Source organism: Mustelus asterias, chromosome 8, assembly GCF_964213995.1.
Source record: "Mustelus asterias chromosome 8, sMusAst1.hap1.1, whole genome shotgun sequence".
NCBI classification, from domain to species: domain Eukaryota; kingdom Metazoa; phylum Chordata; class Chondrichthyes; order Carcharhiniformes; family Triakidae; genus Mustelus; species Mustelus asterias.
The window spans coordinates 55,930,951-55,946,258 of record NC_135808.1 but is presented as its reverse complement, the minus strand read 5'-3'; the positions used below and the strand labels follow the sequence as shown (position 1 = coordinate 55,946,258).

Here is a 15,308-nt window from a genome sequence, read left to right as displayed (position 1 = left end):
GTCTGTGATACTTTGAGCTACAGAGATTTTATTCTCCGTTCCTTTTTTTCCCCTTCTAAGAGAAATTTACAGTAAATCCTTGTTTTTTTTGTTCCGAGCATTTATTAATCTTTTACATCATTAAAATAAAATTACAACTGCTGATTCGGAAAATAATGAACTGTAGTCAGTACAGAATTTTTCGATAGCTCGCTGTTTATTTTTATTGAGCATGTTGAACAACATGAATTGCATTTTTTTTAAAACAGAAAGAGAATTTTGTCGTGATTGCCACTTCTTCCTTTTCAGAAAGGTTGAACACCTGTTAAGGCTTTTGCTCTATTTGGAGGCAAAACTTTTGGAATTGAATCAAACTCAAAATCTGGTTTAATGCGAAGTGACAATGGCTTTCCACTCTGTTCCCATCTTCTCATTTAAGGATTGGCATCAGCATCTTATTTTCCTAATCTTTGATTCCCAAGTTCAAACTCAGATTGCAAGTTTCATCTGCTGAAGTTTCTGATTTTTTGTGTGGTGTACAGGAACATCATTTTCCCAAAATTTGAATCCTTTGTTATCTTGCCCTGTGGTGATCCTGTATTTGAGAGCTGTGAGCAGCTGCTTAACCTTAGATGTATTGCAGCTGAATCTGATCTGTTTTGACTTGGTGCCCACCCACATGAACTGCTGAAGCATGCTTGGACATGAACTCCCCCAATTGATACCTCCTAATTTACCACTTGGGTTTTTATTTCTAGATTTACTTTTAAAATTCTAACTAACTAAGTGTTCTGCTTGACTAGACATTGGTCAATCTTGAAATTTCATGGGCTGGATTTTATAACAAACTATTCCTGCAGGCAGGAAAGCAAGTGGGTGGACCTGTACAATAGGGCACCGTGTCATTGGCCCAGCTGTTCCACAATTTTATGAGCGGTGGGGAGACAGCCTGCGGCTCATTTCAGGCCCCTAAGCAGGCCCATTTGGATCTCATCAAACCGCCCATGACAATTTAACAGGTCATGGAGGTGACCCATGTGGGCTGCTGGCCAGTGAGGGGAGAATGCCTCCTTTCTGAGTCCCCAGTGTGAAGTGGATGCCCCACCTAATCCAACTTTCTGGGGACCATTAACCTGGCCTGGGTTTCGGAGCATCCACGGTTCCTCTTCTGGGCCTGGATAGCAATGACATTGGCTACCAACAGCTTCATGAGGCAGGACTTTCTTCTGGAGAGTGGCAGAAGCCTTGCCTCTTAGTAATTAAAGGCCTGTCAGCTAATTAACGAAAGTGGGGCACACCCTTGCCATTCACACTAGGATGCGGGAAGCCAGCTGTCAGCATATAATCCAGCCCGATGTCTCTGTTGATATGATGTATGGTTAAACTAACCCCAGTACCCAGAACTAGACAGCAATTCCTCGAAGACGTTACACACAATAGACACCAATGTAAGGTTGATTAATATTTTGTTGCACTTGTGAACTTATTGTCAATACAGAGCATTAAATGTTTGGTTTGTTATCCTGATGAAATTTTGATTAAACTTCAAGTTTTAAAAAATTGTCTCATTGGAAAACAACGCAAATTTTATGTTGCAAGTTGAAATGCAGCACACACTGTCACCCAAATATAAGCTGCCTTGTCAGGCATTAAAAATTCTGATGAAATTCTTTAGTTCTGCCATTGGTTGTGAAAGGACTCAAACTCGGCCAATACCTTCTAGGTTTCAAATAATGCAGCTTAATTACCCTCCCTACTCCCATATTCCTTATACATTATTAACATGTTCCATTTTGGCTGTTGTTGCAGCAGCTGTTTTCTTCAGAGACAACACTTATTAAATCACAAAAAAATTTCCAGTTCAGTCACCTCTTACATTCACTTTTTCCTTAAGATCTACCTTACAATGCATATGCCTGTGGATACAGTTTTTGATTTGTGCATTGAGCATGCTGAGGTTTTTGATTGAAAATCTGAATAATTGTTTGATGTTTATTCCCAACTGAATGATATGCCTACTATTACATTTAGAAATTAATGTTTTTTGACATAGCTCAGGTCTTAGAAATCTTAGAAACTCTACAGCACAGAAAGAGTCCATTCGGCCCATCGGGTCTGCACCGACCACAATCCCACCCAGGCCCTACCCCCATATCCCTAGATATTTACCCACTAATCCCTCTAACCTATGCATCCCAGGACACTAAGGGCAATTTTTTAGCATGGCCAATCAACCTAACCCGCACATCTTTGGATTGTGGAGGAAACCGGAGCACCCGGAGGAAACCCACGCAGACACGAGGAGAATGTGCAAACTCCACACAGACAGTGACCCAAGCCGGGAATTGAACCCAGGTCCCTGGAGCTGTGAAGCAGCAGTGCTAACCATTGTGCTACCGTGCCGCCCAGCTTCTGGGCGAGCTGAGCTTCTTCTGAAGCTCATTCTGTTGGAGACAAAAATCATACGGTAATTTGGAGTAATTAATGAATTTTGATATTAAAAATCCACTGCTTAAAGAGTATCTTCAGAAATGATATCTAATTGTACTAAATATGTAAACTTATATCATCTAATATTTTCACATTTGTTTTACATAGCTGGTTAAGATGTTACTTGTTTATGACTATGTCATGAATCTCGTTGTACAACATTGATTTATGAAAGGAAAATCATGTTTAACAAACATAGAATTGAAGGTTTTTTTGAAGATGTAACTAGAAGAATAGATAAGGGGGAAACCAGTGGATGTGCTATATTTATAGTTTCAGAAAACTTTTGATATAGTCCCACACAAGAGGTTAGTAAACAAAATTAGAGCACATGGGATTGGAGGGAATCTGGATTGGGATCTGGTTCATGACAGAAAACAGAGAGGAGAAATAAATGGGTCATTTTCAGGTTGGCAGGCTGTGACTTATGGGCTACTGCAAGAGTCAGTGTTTGGGCGCCAGCTATTCACAATCTATATCAATGATTTGGATCATTGGTTAGCACTGCTGCTTCACAGTGCCAGGGACCTGGGTTCAATACCAGACTTGGGTCATTGTGTGGAATTTGCCTGTTCTCGCCTTGTCTTCGTAGGTTTCTGCTGGGTGCTCCAGTTTCCTTCCACCTCCGAAGATATGCGGGTTAGGTTGATTGGCCATGCAAAATTGCCCATTAGTGTCAGGGGAGACTAGCAGGGTCAATATGTGGGGGTTATGGTGTTAGGGCCTGGGTGGATTGTTGTTGTTGGTGCAGGTTTGATGGGTTGAATGGCTTCCTTCTGCACTGCAGAAATTCTATGATTAAATATAATTTTTCAAGTTTGCAGATGACACAAAGCTCAGTGGAAGTGTGAGTTGTGAGGAGGATGCAAATGTGCTTTAGACGAATTTGGAGGTACTAAGTGAGTGGGAAGATATTTGGCAGATGGAATATAATGTGGAGAGATGTGAGGTTATCCATTTTAGTAGGAAGATCAGACATACTGAGTATTTCTTAAATGGTGAGAAGCTGGAAAGTGTTGAACTTCAAAGGAACAACAGTACAAGTACAACAAGCAATTCATCAAATGGTATGTTGGCCTTTATTATAAGAGGATTTGAATATCGGCATAAAGATGTCTTCTTGAAATTATATAGAGCCTTGGTGAGACTGTACCTGGAGTATTGTGTGCAGTTTTGGTTTACTTACTCAAAGGAAAATACCTGTCATAGAGGAGTGCAACAAAGATTCACAAAATTTGTTCCTGGGATGGAGGGATTGTCCTAGGATGAAAGATCAAATAGACTGGGCCTTTACTCTCTGGAGTTTAGGAGAATGAGATGTGATTTCATTCAAAAATACATAATTCTTCCAGGGCTCGACAGGAAGATGCAGGAAGATTGACTCCCCTGGCCGGGGGGGGCGGGGGGGGGGGGGGGGGGGGGGGTCTAGAAGCAGGGGGCGCAGTCTCAGAATAAGGGGCAGGCCATTTAAGACTAAGAGGAGGAAGAATTTCTTCATTCAGAAGGTGCTGGATCTTTGGAATTCTCCAGCCGAGGGACTGAGGAGGCTGAATGGTTGAACATGTTCAAGACTGAGATTGATAGATTTTACAGTGAATGCAGGGCTAGTGCAGGAAATGGCATTTATGTAGAAGATCAGCCATAATTTCATTGAATGGCAGAGCAGGTTAATAGAGCTGAATGGCCTCCTGCTATTTATGTTCTTGACATTAATTCTAATATACTAGTCTATTTTGTAATGTTTCATATTTTCACAAAATAGAACGCAATCAGAAAACTTATTTTCAGTTTACAATGTTCAAAACCGTTGTGAAGGTTTGTTCATTACACAGTTAACTTGCAATGTCTGATCTGTTTGGTTTCTTTCAGAGTCAGATAACACTAATGGATGCACCAGTTTTTAAAGCTATTCAGCCCGAGGTAAGTTCCTTCACATTACTTCCTAGGTTCTGGCAACACACATTGTAATATCTTATGGCATCAGTATGTATACTGAAGATTTGATATTCACAGCCATGTTTACGGTTGATGATGGACCACTCTAATGTGATCCAGCACCTCTCCTCCATTTCCTTCTACTTCATCTTAGTTCCATTCTGATTGTCCAAACAGTTTAACTTCCAAATGTGTGCCATTGATGGTTAATGTTACCTCTCTGCCACTACTCTGCAGCTGTTAAGCTAGATCTTTTTTCAAGATGAACGCTGGTTAGATAGAAGCCATTCTAGTTTTGTCCTGAAACCTAATGTCTCCGTTAATTGAACAATGGATTCAATCAGCTAAACCTGATAGTCTGCAATCCCTCAACCAAGTTCTGAATTTGGTTACCAGGAATAACTTTATCTACTTGCTTAACGTTACTCATTTGCAACACTTTCATTCTAAGTTCCATAACAATTTTATGCATTTTTAAAGAAATACAGAAAAAATCATGGATGTCAAAAGGCCAAGGTCCATCTAGTTCACCTTCTACCAACTGAGGATTCAGATGATACCACAATAATGAGATTGTTTACTAACATGGTAATCAAATATGAGGCAAAGCAAGCACAGTGATGGAAAACTTTAGAAATCATGCTTCCAAAGTCACCTATTTCTCTCAAAAATGCTATATTTTGCATAATTATCTTAATTATGCCTCTGGGAAAGTGTTTGCTTATGAAGGGCATTCAGAAAAAAATAAGTTGCTATTTATCACCTCCAGGCTTGATTTCTTCATGCTTTCCTCAGAGGACTGTCAAGCTCCATCCTATGTAAATACAAAATTGTAACATTGCATGCCGAACCCATTTATCAGTTACTGATGCTGACATTGTTGGTTCTTATTTTCAGACCTTTCCATAGCCATGCTACATGTTTTCTCTGCAATGTTTCTAACCTAATATCCGAGAGGGGTTCCCAAACTGGGTTCTGTGGAAGCCCAGAGTCCTACAGGAGCCTCCCAGGGGTTCTGCGGCAGGCAAGGCTGATCAGTACAATTTGAGTTTCATGCTGTTTCCAGCTAATCCAATCATTGGCTGGCTTCTCCAGAATCCAGAGTGAGTGGAGGGAGCATGGCTTGCGAGGGGTGGAGAACATGCTCAGTGAGAGGGAGTGGAGGGAGTGTGGCCTGCAAGGCAGAACAAGTGTGGGACCTGGGGGAGCCTTGGGCTAGGAGGGGAGCAGGTGGGTCTTGGACCAGGAGGGGAGCAGCCAGGTCTTGGACCAGGAGCAGAGCGGTCGAGTCTTGGAGAGAGATGAGAGTGTGTGTATACACTCCTCTCATTAAAACTGACAACATATTGAGACCTACGGACATTTTGTGATCAGAGAGATCTTTGATTATAATGAACATATACACATAAGACATGGAAAGACTTCTATAAATTAGGGTTTTGTATGTTTGTATCCATGCTGCGAAGTCATTTTTTTTGTGGTTTGGCTCTTCAACACACAAGTGTTTCCCAGGGGTTCCTTAGTACTCTTGGGAGGTCAAAAGGGTTCCATGGCTGGTAAAGTTTGGGAAACCCTCTCCTGGAGTATCCTTCTGCTCTTACTAATTCTCTACCGTGCTGTATGCTCTCACCATTTTAATCCACTGACAGTGGAAGATCCTACAGTCACTGTGCAGACCACAATCATTCTTCAACCTCTCCTAAAAACATTCTCAAAATCTATTATTTTTAGCAATTAGTACTGTTGGTTATAAATTCTTCACCTTTTTTAGCTTGTGTGAACCATGATGGTGTCAGCAGGTTATCTAGCTGGGGCTGAAGCTTATTCTGTGCAATGTGACATTCACGCAATAACGCTTATAGCTGGGGTCATTGCATTGCAATCAGGAGTGGGTACACGTTGATTTGTGTTTGTTTTTAATTGTCCTCTTCACCCCAGGGTTGCTGAGATTAGTCACAGGACTATATAATTGCTCTAGAACAGCCAATGGGATTGAATATCATTCAAACAATGCTTCCTCCCATGTATCTTCCACTGCATCAAATATATTTCCACATTTTTCTTCAAAAATTCCAGAGCCCTCCCTCAACTACCTTCTGCAGTTCCACCAACTATCTGCTTGAGAAATTTCGAGCAACCTTTCTTTTTCTCTCTTAGTAATTCTTTTAGCATAACAGTGATTTTCCCTCATTCACCCTTTCAAATGTTCCATAATTCAAAAGATGCATAGATCTCCTCTTAGCCTCCGAGTTCCAGTGGAATTGAATTGTATTTCTTTGTAGTGATTCAGTGCTTAATACTGGATAAGGTTTTGTGCAATTTCCAGAATGGGTAAAATGAAGTAATATTGTTAAACACCTTATATATTGTTAAACACCTTACTTGCTGCTTTAACCAGGTAACTGCGGGTCCAGTCTAATAAGCAGAAGTCAAATAGTATGTTTGCATCTTTTGGACTTGTTTCTTCCTTTCCTCCTTTTTGAATATTATACAACGGGTATTTTCTTTGCTGTTCACCTCCCTGCTCAGTTGTTAACTCACCTTCTGAAGCAATTTGATGTGGAGAGTTACAGACAGAATTTAACAGTGAGCAGACACCATGGATTGTCTTCTATACTAAGACTGCAAATACTGTCTTGAGGAAAATTTATATTTTCTATTTGGTGCTGAGTTACAGACATTTTACAAAGTTCAAATTATGACAAATGACATTTACAACATTTATAAATTGACACCGTGTTTCAATTTCCCATGTCAGTTTTGACTTTACAATGTTACATCAGTGGTGACCTCACAAAACAACATGAGTGACTTTCATGCATGCACATCAATGTTCAGTTTCTGTTTGATGCATTTTTGCAGTACTTGGTGCCTTTTGATTTTCCAAACTCTTTTTTAAAATGTAGATCTTCTTTGTCTATAATTATGGCAGAAAATCGTAAATCTGGTGCAAGGGATGCTTCTTCTTCTCAGAAATGTAGAGAAATTATGATGGAATAAAATATTGAAATAATTGAGGTCTGAAAAAGGTGAGACGAGCACTGAAATTGGTAGAACTTTGATCCTCCAAATGACTATCATAACCATCCTGAAAGACAAGCTAAGAATTCAGGAACATGTTGAGGGATTGGCTCGTATGCAATCAACTGTTATAATGAATCAGCATGTTGAACTTGTTCATTGCTCAGGTTGAGAAACTGTTAATAGTTTGGCTGGAGTACCAACATCATTGCTGTCCTCTTGTGAGTTTAGGCATAATTGAAGAAAAGGCTAGGAGTCTTTATGATGATCTAAAGAAGCAATGGGGAAAGTTCTAATGCTGAGCCTTTTAATGCAAGTAGGGGTGGTTTATGCATTTTAAAACCAGGGCCAATTTGCATAACATCAAGCTTCAGGTGCAGCTAAAATCTATGAGGGTTGATGAGGAGGCAGTATGTCCTTTTACTGAGAGATTGGCTGAAATAATTGAACAGGGTGGCTATTGTGCTCGGCAAATTTTTAATGTTGATGAAATTGGGCTGGTACAGAAAAAAATGCAGTTGAGAACCTACATTGCCAAAGAGAAAAAATCCATGCCAGGTTACAATGCTGCTAAGGCTAGGCTCACTCTTCTACTTGGTGCCAATGCTGTGGGTGACTTTGAACGGAAACTTTTGCTTGTGTACCATTTGGAAAACCCCAGGGCTTTCAAGGGATATGTCAGGGCATTTCTCTCAGAGATATGGAAATCCAATTGTTACTTGTTCGTCAATAGGAACATCTTTGAGGCTTTGTTTAATCATGATTTTATGCCAAGTGTCATGTCAAAGATTATTGCAGCAGAAATAATCTTCTCTGATTTCTCTCTGATTTAAAGCATTGTTACGGCTTGAAAATGTTTCTGGTCATCCAACCATCCTTGCTGACATACATCCTGATATCAAAGTAGTGTTTCTGCCCCCAACGCCACCTCACTGTTGCAACCCATGGACCAGGGGGTAATTGTGTCCTATCAAGCTTACTATCTTAGGCGCTTGTTTACTCAGGTCATCAGGGCAACTGAGAAAGAGAGTAGACCAACTCTCAAGGAATTCTGTAAGGTTTTTAACATTTACCATGAAGTTAAGAATATAGGTGAAGCATAGGGGTGTGGCTTATGAGGAGAGATTAAACAGATTGGGTCTGTACTCGTTGGAGTTTAGAAGGATGAGGGGTGATCTTATAGAGACATATAAGATAATGAAGGGGCTGGATAGGGTAGAGGTGGAGAGATTCTTTCCACTTAGAAGGGAAACCAGAACTAGAGGGCACAGCCTCAAAATAAGGGGGGGCCGGTTCAGAACAGAGTTGAGGGGGAACTTCTTCTCTCAGAGGGTAGTGAATCTCTGGAATTCTCTGCCCATTGAAGTGGTGGAGGCTTCCTCGTTGAATATGTTTAAATCACGGGTAGATAGTTTTCTGATCGATAAGGGAATTAGGGGTTATGGGGAGCAGGCGGGTAAGTGGAACTGATTCGTTTCAGATCAGCCATGATCTTGTTGAATGGCGGGGCAGGCTCGAAGGGCCAGATGGCCTACTCCTGCTCCTATTTCTTATGTTCTTATAGAGTGAAGTCACACAATCAAATTTGCATGGTGTTTGGAGAAAATTGTGTCCTGAGTTTGTGTATGCCAAAGTTTTACAGACACCGTTGAAGAGGTGACCCAAAATGTTTTCAAAATAGGCGAAGAACTCAACTTACACATTACACAGAGGATGTTGATGAATTGTTGGCAGCATATTCTGAAGAATTAACTAATAAGGATCTTATTGAATTTGAACAGCAAACAATGGCAGAGGAAGGAGAAGATGCACCTACTATTGAAGAGATTCTTCCTCATAAAGTTATAGAATCCCTACAGTGCAGAGGGAGGCCATTTAGCCCATCAAGCCTGCCCCAACAATAATCCCACACAGGCTCTATTCCTGTAACCCAACGTATTTACTCTGCTAATTCCCTGACACTAGGAGACAATTTAGCATGGCCAATCAACCTAACCCGCACACCTTTGGCGTGAGGGAGGAAACCCACGCAAACACGGGGAGAATGTGCAAACTCCACACAGACAGTGACTCAAGGCTAGAATTGAACTTGGATCCTAGACGCTGTGAGGCAGCAGTACTAACCACTGTGCCACCGTGCCGCCACAGTAAATGTGTTGGCTGAAGTACTTCAGCATTTGGAAGCTGCCATGTTCCTGTTTACAGAACATGACCTCAACATTGGACGCAGTGCATCAGTGCATAGAGGCACATGCAAACTGTACAGCTGCGACAGAGAAATTTGCAAAGAGCAAAAATCTGTCCAAACCTCCTTGGGAACTTTATTTAAAAAAGCAAAGAAGAATCCAGAAAAACCTGAAGCCAAAAATCTGAAGAAGACTCCAGGCAACAACATTCAAAATCTCTAACGAAAGTCTAACAAAGTCACCTAAGCAAAGTACTCCTCCTGAAAACCTTGCCTAGCCAGACCCACCCATGAGCCCAGGATTAATGAAGACAAATAACTGCAAGGCTTTAAAAATTTGCCTCTGCTTTTTAGATAACTTGTAGGTACTGTACAGTGGTCATTACTGTACTTTACAATGCATTATGTATCTGTAAATTTTTACGATTTATTTATGTTAATGAATATGCTAATGTTGATATATTACTCGTCTGTAATTGAGTACAAAATTCTGGGTTATTTGGTTGAAAATAGGGCATCCGATCTTGGTTCAGGAATATTGTTTCCCATAGGAAAATCGGTTCGAGTTACAGCGTTTTGACTTCAGATGCAGTTTTCAGGAATCAATTATGTTGCAAGTCCGAGGACTACCTGCAATAGCAATTAAGACTGGAGTGGGAGCAGAGTTGTGGTTGGATTTGAAGTTGTTGAAATCATAGTAATTCTACAGCCTCACAAGTTAATGGCTTGAAATTGAAATGGCATAAAATTACTTAGAAATTGCCAATAGGAACTGGCCATTTGACCCTAATGAACAGTTTATGCTGATATTTACTAAGCTATCTATTTCTATCCACTGTATTCATAATTTTAAACATCTACATTAGATCCCATAATCTCATCTGACAAAACAGCCCAAACTTTTCACATCTTGTGTTAAAGACACAAGTATATTTGAGATATCAAGTCCGAGATATTTTTGAATGAATTAAGATTCAATTTACCATTTAGTTATGGTCACATCAGGCGATGTTGCAAAATCACCATTATATCTCCCATCAGACCATTCTTTGAATGTAAACAATTCTCTGTTAGAACCCAAATTTTTGCCCTGTTCCTTTTTCTCATTTGGCTTACCTATTCCAAACTCTTACTGGAGTGTGCTTCAGGAGATGGCAGAAAGTCTCTGGTGGCTTCTACCTGGTCATTCTTGGTGTGTGTGTCTGGACATTGAACAATAGGCACTTAAACTGTTGAGCATGTCACAGCTGAATTTAATCCTGGGTGACATATTCACAAATACAATTTTCAGCAATGGTCACTGAATGGGTATCAACTACAAAGAGCTGGTCTAATAGTCCCCCTTTTTTCAACTTGTCCCAGCCATGTCTGAGTCCACCTGCTATGCTTGAACTGCTTTCCAAGCTGAGAAGAGCTAAAGTAGCTTTGTGAGCGTTGCAGCAAGTTTCACAGTTATTCAACCACAATGTACCTCACTCCTCCACTCAGGCAACACTCAGAATTTAATTTTAAAAACAGCCTTTATTTCAAGCTATAGCAAGGGAACGAGTCAACCATCATGTGGCTTCCAGCTCCCCGAACAAAGGATTATAGTGGCAATTATACCTTCAAGCTCAATTATAAGAAATTAACATATACCAATCAAAAGTGTATATTTGTTTGGAAATTATCTACATCCATTTCAGAATTGGTATTTGATTTGTTTTATTGTCACATGTATTAGTATACAGTGAAAAGTATTGTTTCTTGTGTGCTATACAGACAAAGCATACCATTCATAGAGAAGGAAATGAGAGAGTGCAGAATGTAGTGTTACAGTTATAGCTAGGGTGTAGAGAAAGATTAACTTAATGCAAGGTAGGTCCATTCAAAAGTCTGCTGGCAGCAGGGAAGAAGCTTTCTTGAGTCGGTTGGTACATGACCTCAGACATTTGTATCTTTCCCCAACTGAAGAAGGTGGAAGAGAGAATGTCCAGGGTGCGTGGGGTCCTTAATTATGCTGGCTGCTTTGCCGGGACAGCAAGAAGTGTAGACAGAGTCAATGGATGGGAGGCTGGTTTGCGTGATGGATTGGGCTACATTCACAACCTTTTGTAGTTTCTTGCGGTCTTGGGCAGAGCAGAAGCCATGCCAAGACGTGATACAACCGGAAAGAATGCTTTCTTTGGTGCATCTGTGAAAGTTGGTGAGAGTCATAGCTGACATGCCAAATTTCCTTAGTCTTTGAGAAAGTAGAAGCGTTGGTGGGCTTTCTTAACTATCGTGTCAGCATGGGGGTACCAGGACAGGTTGTTAGTGCTCTGGCCATCTAAAAACCTGAATCTGTCGACCATTTCTACTTCGTCCCCGTTAATGTAGATAGAGGCATGTTCTCCACTACGCTTCCTGAAGTCGATGACGATTTCCTTTGTTTTGTTGACATTGAGGGAGAGATTATTGTTGCTGCACCAGTTCCAATATGGATACTACCCCACAGATACAATCGTAATCGTTTTTAAAAATTTGTACCTGAGATGTAAGAAAAGGAACAATTTAATTTGACCAGATATAGATTTTTGATGTGTTAAAAAAAATGTATGGCTGCACCAGTTCACCAGATTCTCTATCTCATTCCTGTACTCTGTCTCGTCATTGTTTGAGATCCGACCCACTATGGTGGTGTCGTCAGCAAACATGAAAATCGAGTTGGCGGGGAATTTGGCCACACAGTCATAAGAGAATAAGGAGTATAGTAGGGGGCTGAGGATACAGCCTTGGGGGCACTGGTGTTCACTATGATTGTGGAGGAGGTGTTGTTGCTTATCCTTACTGATTGTGGTCTGTGAGATAGGAAGTTCAGGATCCAGTTGCAGTGGAAGGAGCCGAGGCCCAGACCACAGAGTTTGGAGATGAGTTTCGTAGGAATAATGGTGTTGAAGGCTGAGCTGTAGTCTATAAATAGGAGTCTGGCATAGGTGTCTTTGTTATCTCAGTGTTCCAGGGTTGAGTGCAGGGCCAAAGAGATGGTCTGCTGTGGACCTGTTGCGGCGGTAGACGAACTGTAGTGGATCCAGGCAGGCTGGAATTGATTCATGCCATGACTAACCTTTCGAAGCACAATGGATGTCAGAGCCACCGGATGGCAATCATTAAGGCACACAGCTTGGCTTTTCTTTGGTACTGGGATGATGGTCATCTTCTTGAAGCAGATAGGGACCTCAGAATGTTGTAAAGAGAGGTTGAAGATGTCTGCGCATACCCCTGTGAGCTGATCCGCACAGGATCTGAGTGCTCTTCCGGGTACCTCATCCGGGCCAGTCGCTTTCTGTGGTTTGACCTTCGAGAAAGCTGCTCTGGCATTTGCAACGGTGACCTCAGAAGTGGAGGGTGAGTTCTCATTGACCTCTTGCTCAAAACGGGCGTAGAATGCATTGAGCTCCTCAGGGAGGGTGTGTTGGAGCCGGTGATTTTGCATGCCTTCATCCTGTAGCCTGTTACATCTTGCAACCTTGCCATAGTCGGCAGGGGTCCGTGTGGCTAGCCTGGGACTCTAACTTGGCCTGGTATTGTCTTTTGGCATCTTTGATGGATCTCCTAAGATCATATCTGGCTTTCTTGTATAGGTCAGAATTGTCTGACTTGAAAGCCTCAAACCTAGACATCAGCAAGCATTGGATATCCCTGTTCATGATGTGGAGATGCCGGCGTTGGACTGGCAAGAATAGGAAGACAGTAAGAGTTTTAACAACACCAGGTTAAAGTCCAACAGGTTTACTTGGTAGCAAATACCATTAGCTTTCGGAGCGCTGCTCCTTCGTCAGATGGAGTGGAAATGTCATTTCCACTCCATTTCCACTCCATCTGACGAAGGAGCAGCGCTCCGAAAGCTAATGGTATTTGCTACCAAATAAACCTGTTGGACTTTAACCTGGTGTTGTTAAAACTCTTACTGTGTTCACCCCAGTCCAACGCCGGCATCTCCACATCAAGAATAGGAAGAACAGGAAACTTGAGAAACTCGGCATCATCACCAGTAGCAACCAGGCCTCCCCCGGTACCACAATACAAAATAGTACCACTGCAGGGAAGTCCAAAGTCAACTTGTCGGACTACACACTTCAACCAGACGAAATCGAAGTTCTCAGCTGGGGGCTCAATTTCTGCCCCATCACCAAAATGGACCCCATCAATCTCGTAGCGGACACAGAGGAACTCACCAGGCAAATGAGGCTGCGGGAGTTCTTCCACAAACCCCAAGAGGCCAACAGCAAACACAACGAGACAGCCAATGAACTGGAACAGCCGACAGAATGATCCGCGGTGCAGCAACTGAAGAGGAAAGAGGTGAATTGGACTCCTCCGGAAGGCCACTGCCCTCGACTCGACATGTATGCCCAAGCCGTCAGGAGGTGCATCAATGCCAGATTCATCAGCTGCACTCACAAGACAGCCCCGAACGTCACCCAAGCACAACACAACGCCATCCGCGCTCTCAAGACCAACCACCACATTGTCATCAAACCAGCAGAAAAAGGAGGGGCCACTGTCATACTGAACAGAATGGATTACTGCAAAGAAGTGTACCGACAACCGAACAACAAGAATACTACAGACAGTTACCCGCAGATCCGACCAAAGAACACACCCGTCAACTCAACAGACCTTTGGTCCGGACCTTCAGAGCACCCTCCATGCTCTCATTCCACGTACTCCCCATGTTGGAGATTTCTACTGTCTCCCGAGGATACACAAGGCCAAAACACCCGGCCGTCTCATCGTATCAGGCATTGGGACCCTGTGTGAGAACCTCTCCGGCTATGTCGAGGCATCCTGAAACCCATTGTACCCCAGCTTCTGTCGTGACACTATGGACTTCCTACAGAAACTCAGCATACATGGGTTGAACCAGGAGCACTCCTTGTCACAATGGATGTCTCGGCACTCTACACCAGCATCACCCACGACGACGGCATTGCTGCAACTGCCTCAGTACTCAACGCCGACAACTGTCAATCTCCAGATGTAATTCTACAACTCATCCGCTTCACCCTGGACCACAACGTCTTCACCTTCAACAACCAGTTCTTCATCCAGACACATGGAACAGCCATGGAGAACAAATTCGCACCTCAATATGCCAACATCTTCATGCACAGATTCGAACAAGACCTCTTCACCGCACAGGACCTTCAACTGATGCTATACACTAGGTACATCGATGACATTTTCTTCCTTTGGACTTATGGCGAACAATCACTGAAACAACTATATGATGACATCAACAAGTTCCATCCCACCATCAGACTCACCATGGACTACTCTTCGGAAACGGTTGCATTCTTGGACACACGCATCTCCATCAAGGATGGTCACCTCAGCACTTCACTGTACCGCAAGCCCACGGATAACCTCACGATGCTCCACTTCTCCAGCTTCCACCCTAAGCATGTTAAAGAAGCCATCCCCTATGGACAAGCCCTCCATATACACAGGATCTGCTCAGATAGGGAGGATCGCAACAGACACCTACAGATGCTGAAAGCTGTCCTCATAAGAACAGGATGTGGCGCTCGACTCATTGATCTACAGTTCCGACGGGTCACAGTGAAAAACCACACTGACCTCCTCAGAAGACAAACACAGCGGACAGAGTACCCTTCGTGGTCCAGTACTTCCCCGGAGCAGAGAAGCTACGACATCTTCTCTGGAGCCTTCAACA

The 15,308-nt window shown here is 42.4% G+C and overlaps 1 protein-coding gene across 5 annotated transcripts in view; it reads left to right on the top strand.

The window, feature by feature from the left end:
- The window catches only part of ralgps2 (Ral GEF with PH domain and SH3 binding motif 2), a 515,898-nt gene that overhangs the window by 157,902 nt on the left and 342,688 nt on the right, over positions 1-15,308 (top strand). For all 5 annotated transcript variants that reach the window (XM_078218008.1, XM_078218006.1, XM_078218004.1 and 2 more), the window contains exon 5: positions 4,339-4,389. In XM_078218008.1, coding sequence (XP_078074134.1) covers positions 4,339-4,389 — 51 coding nt within the window. The remainder of the gene's footprint in view (positions 1-4,338; positions 4,390-15,308) is intronic.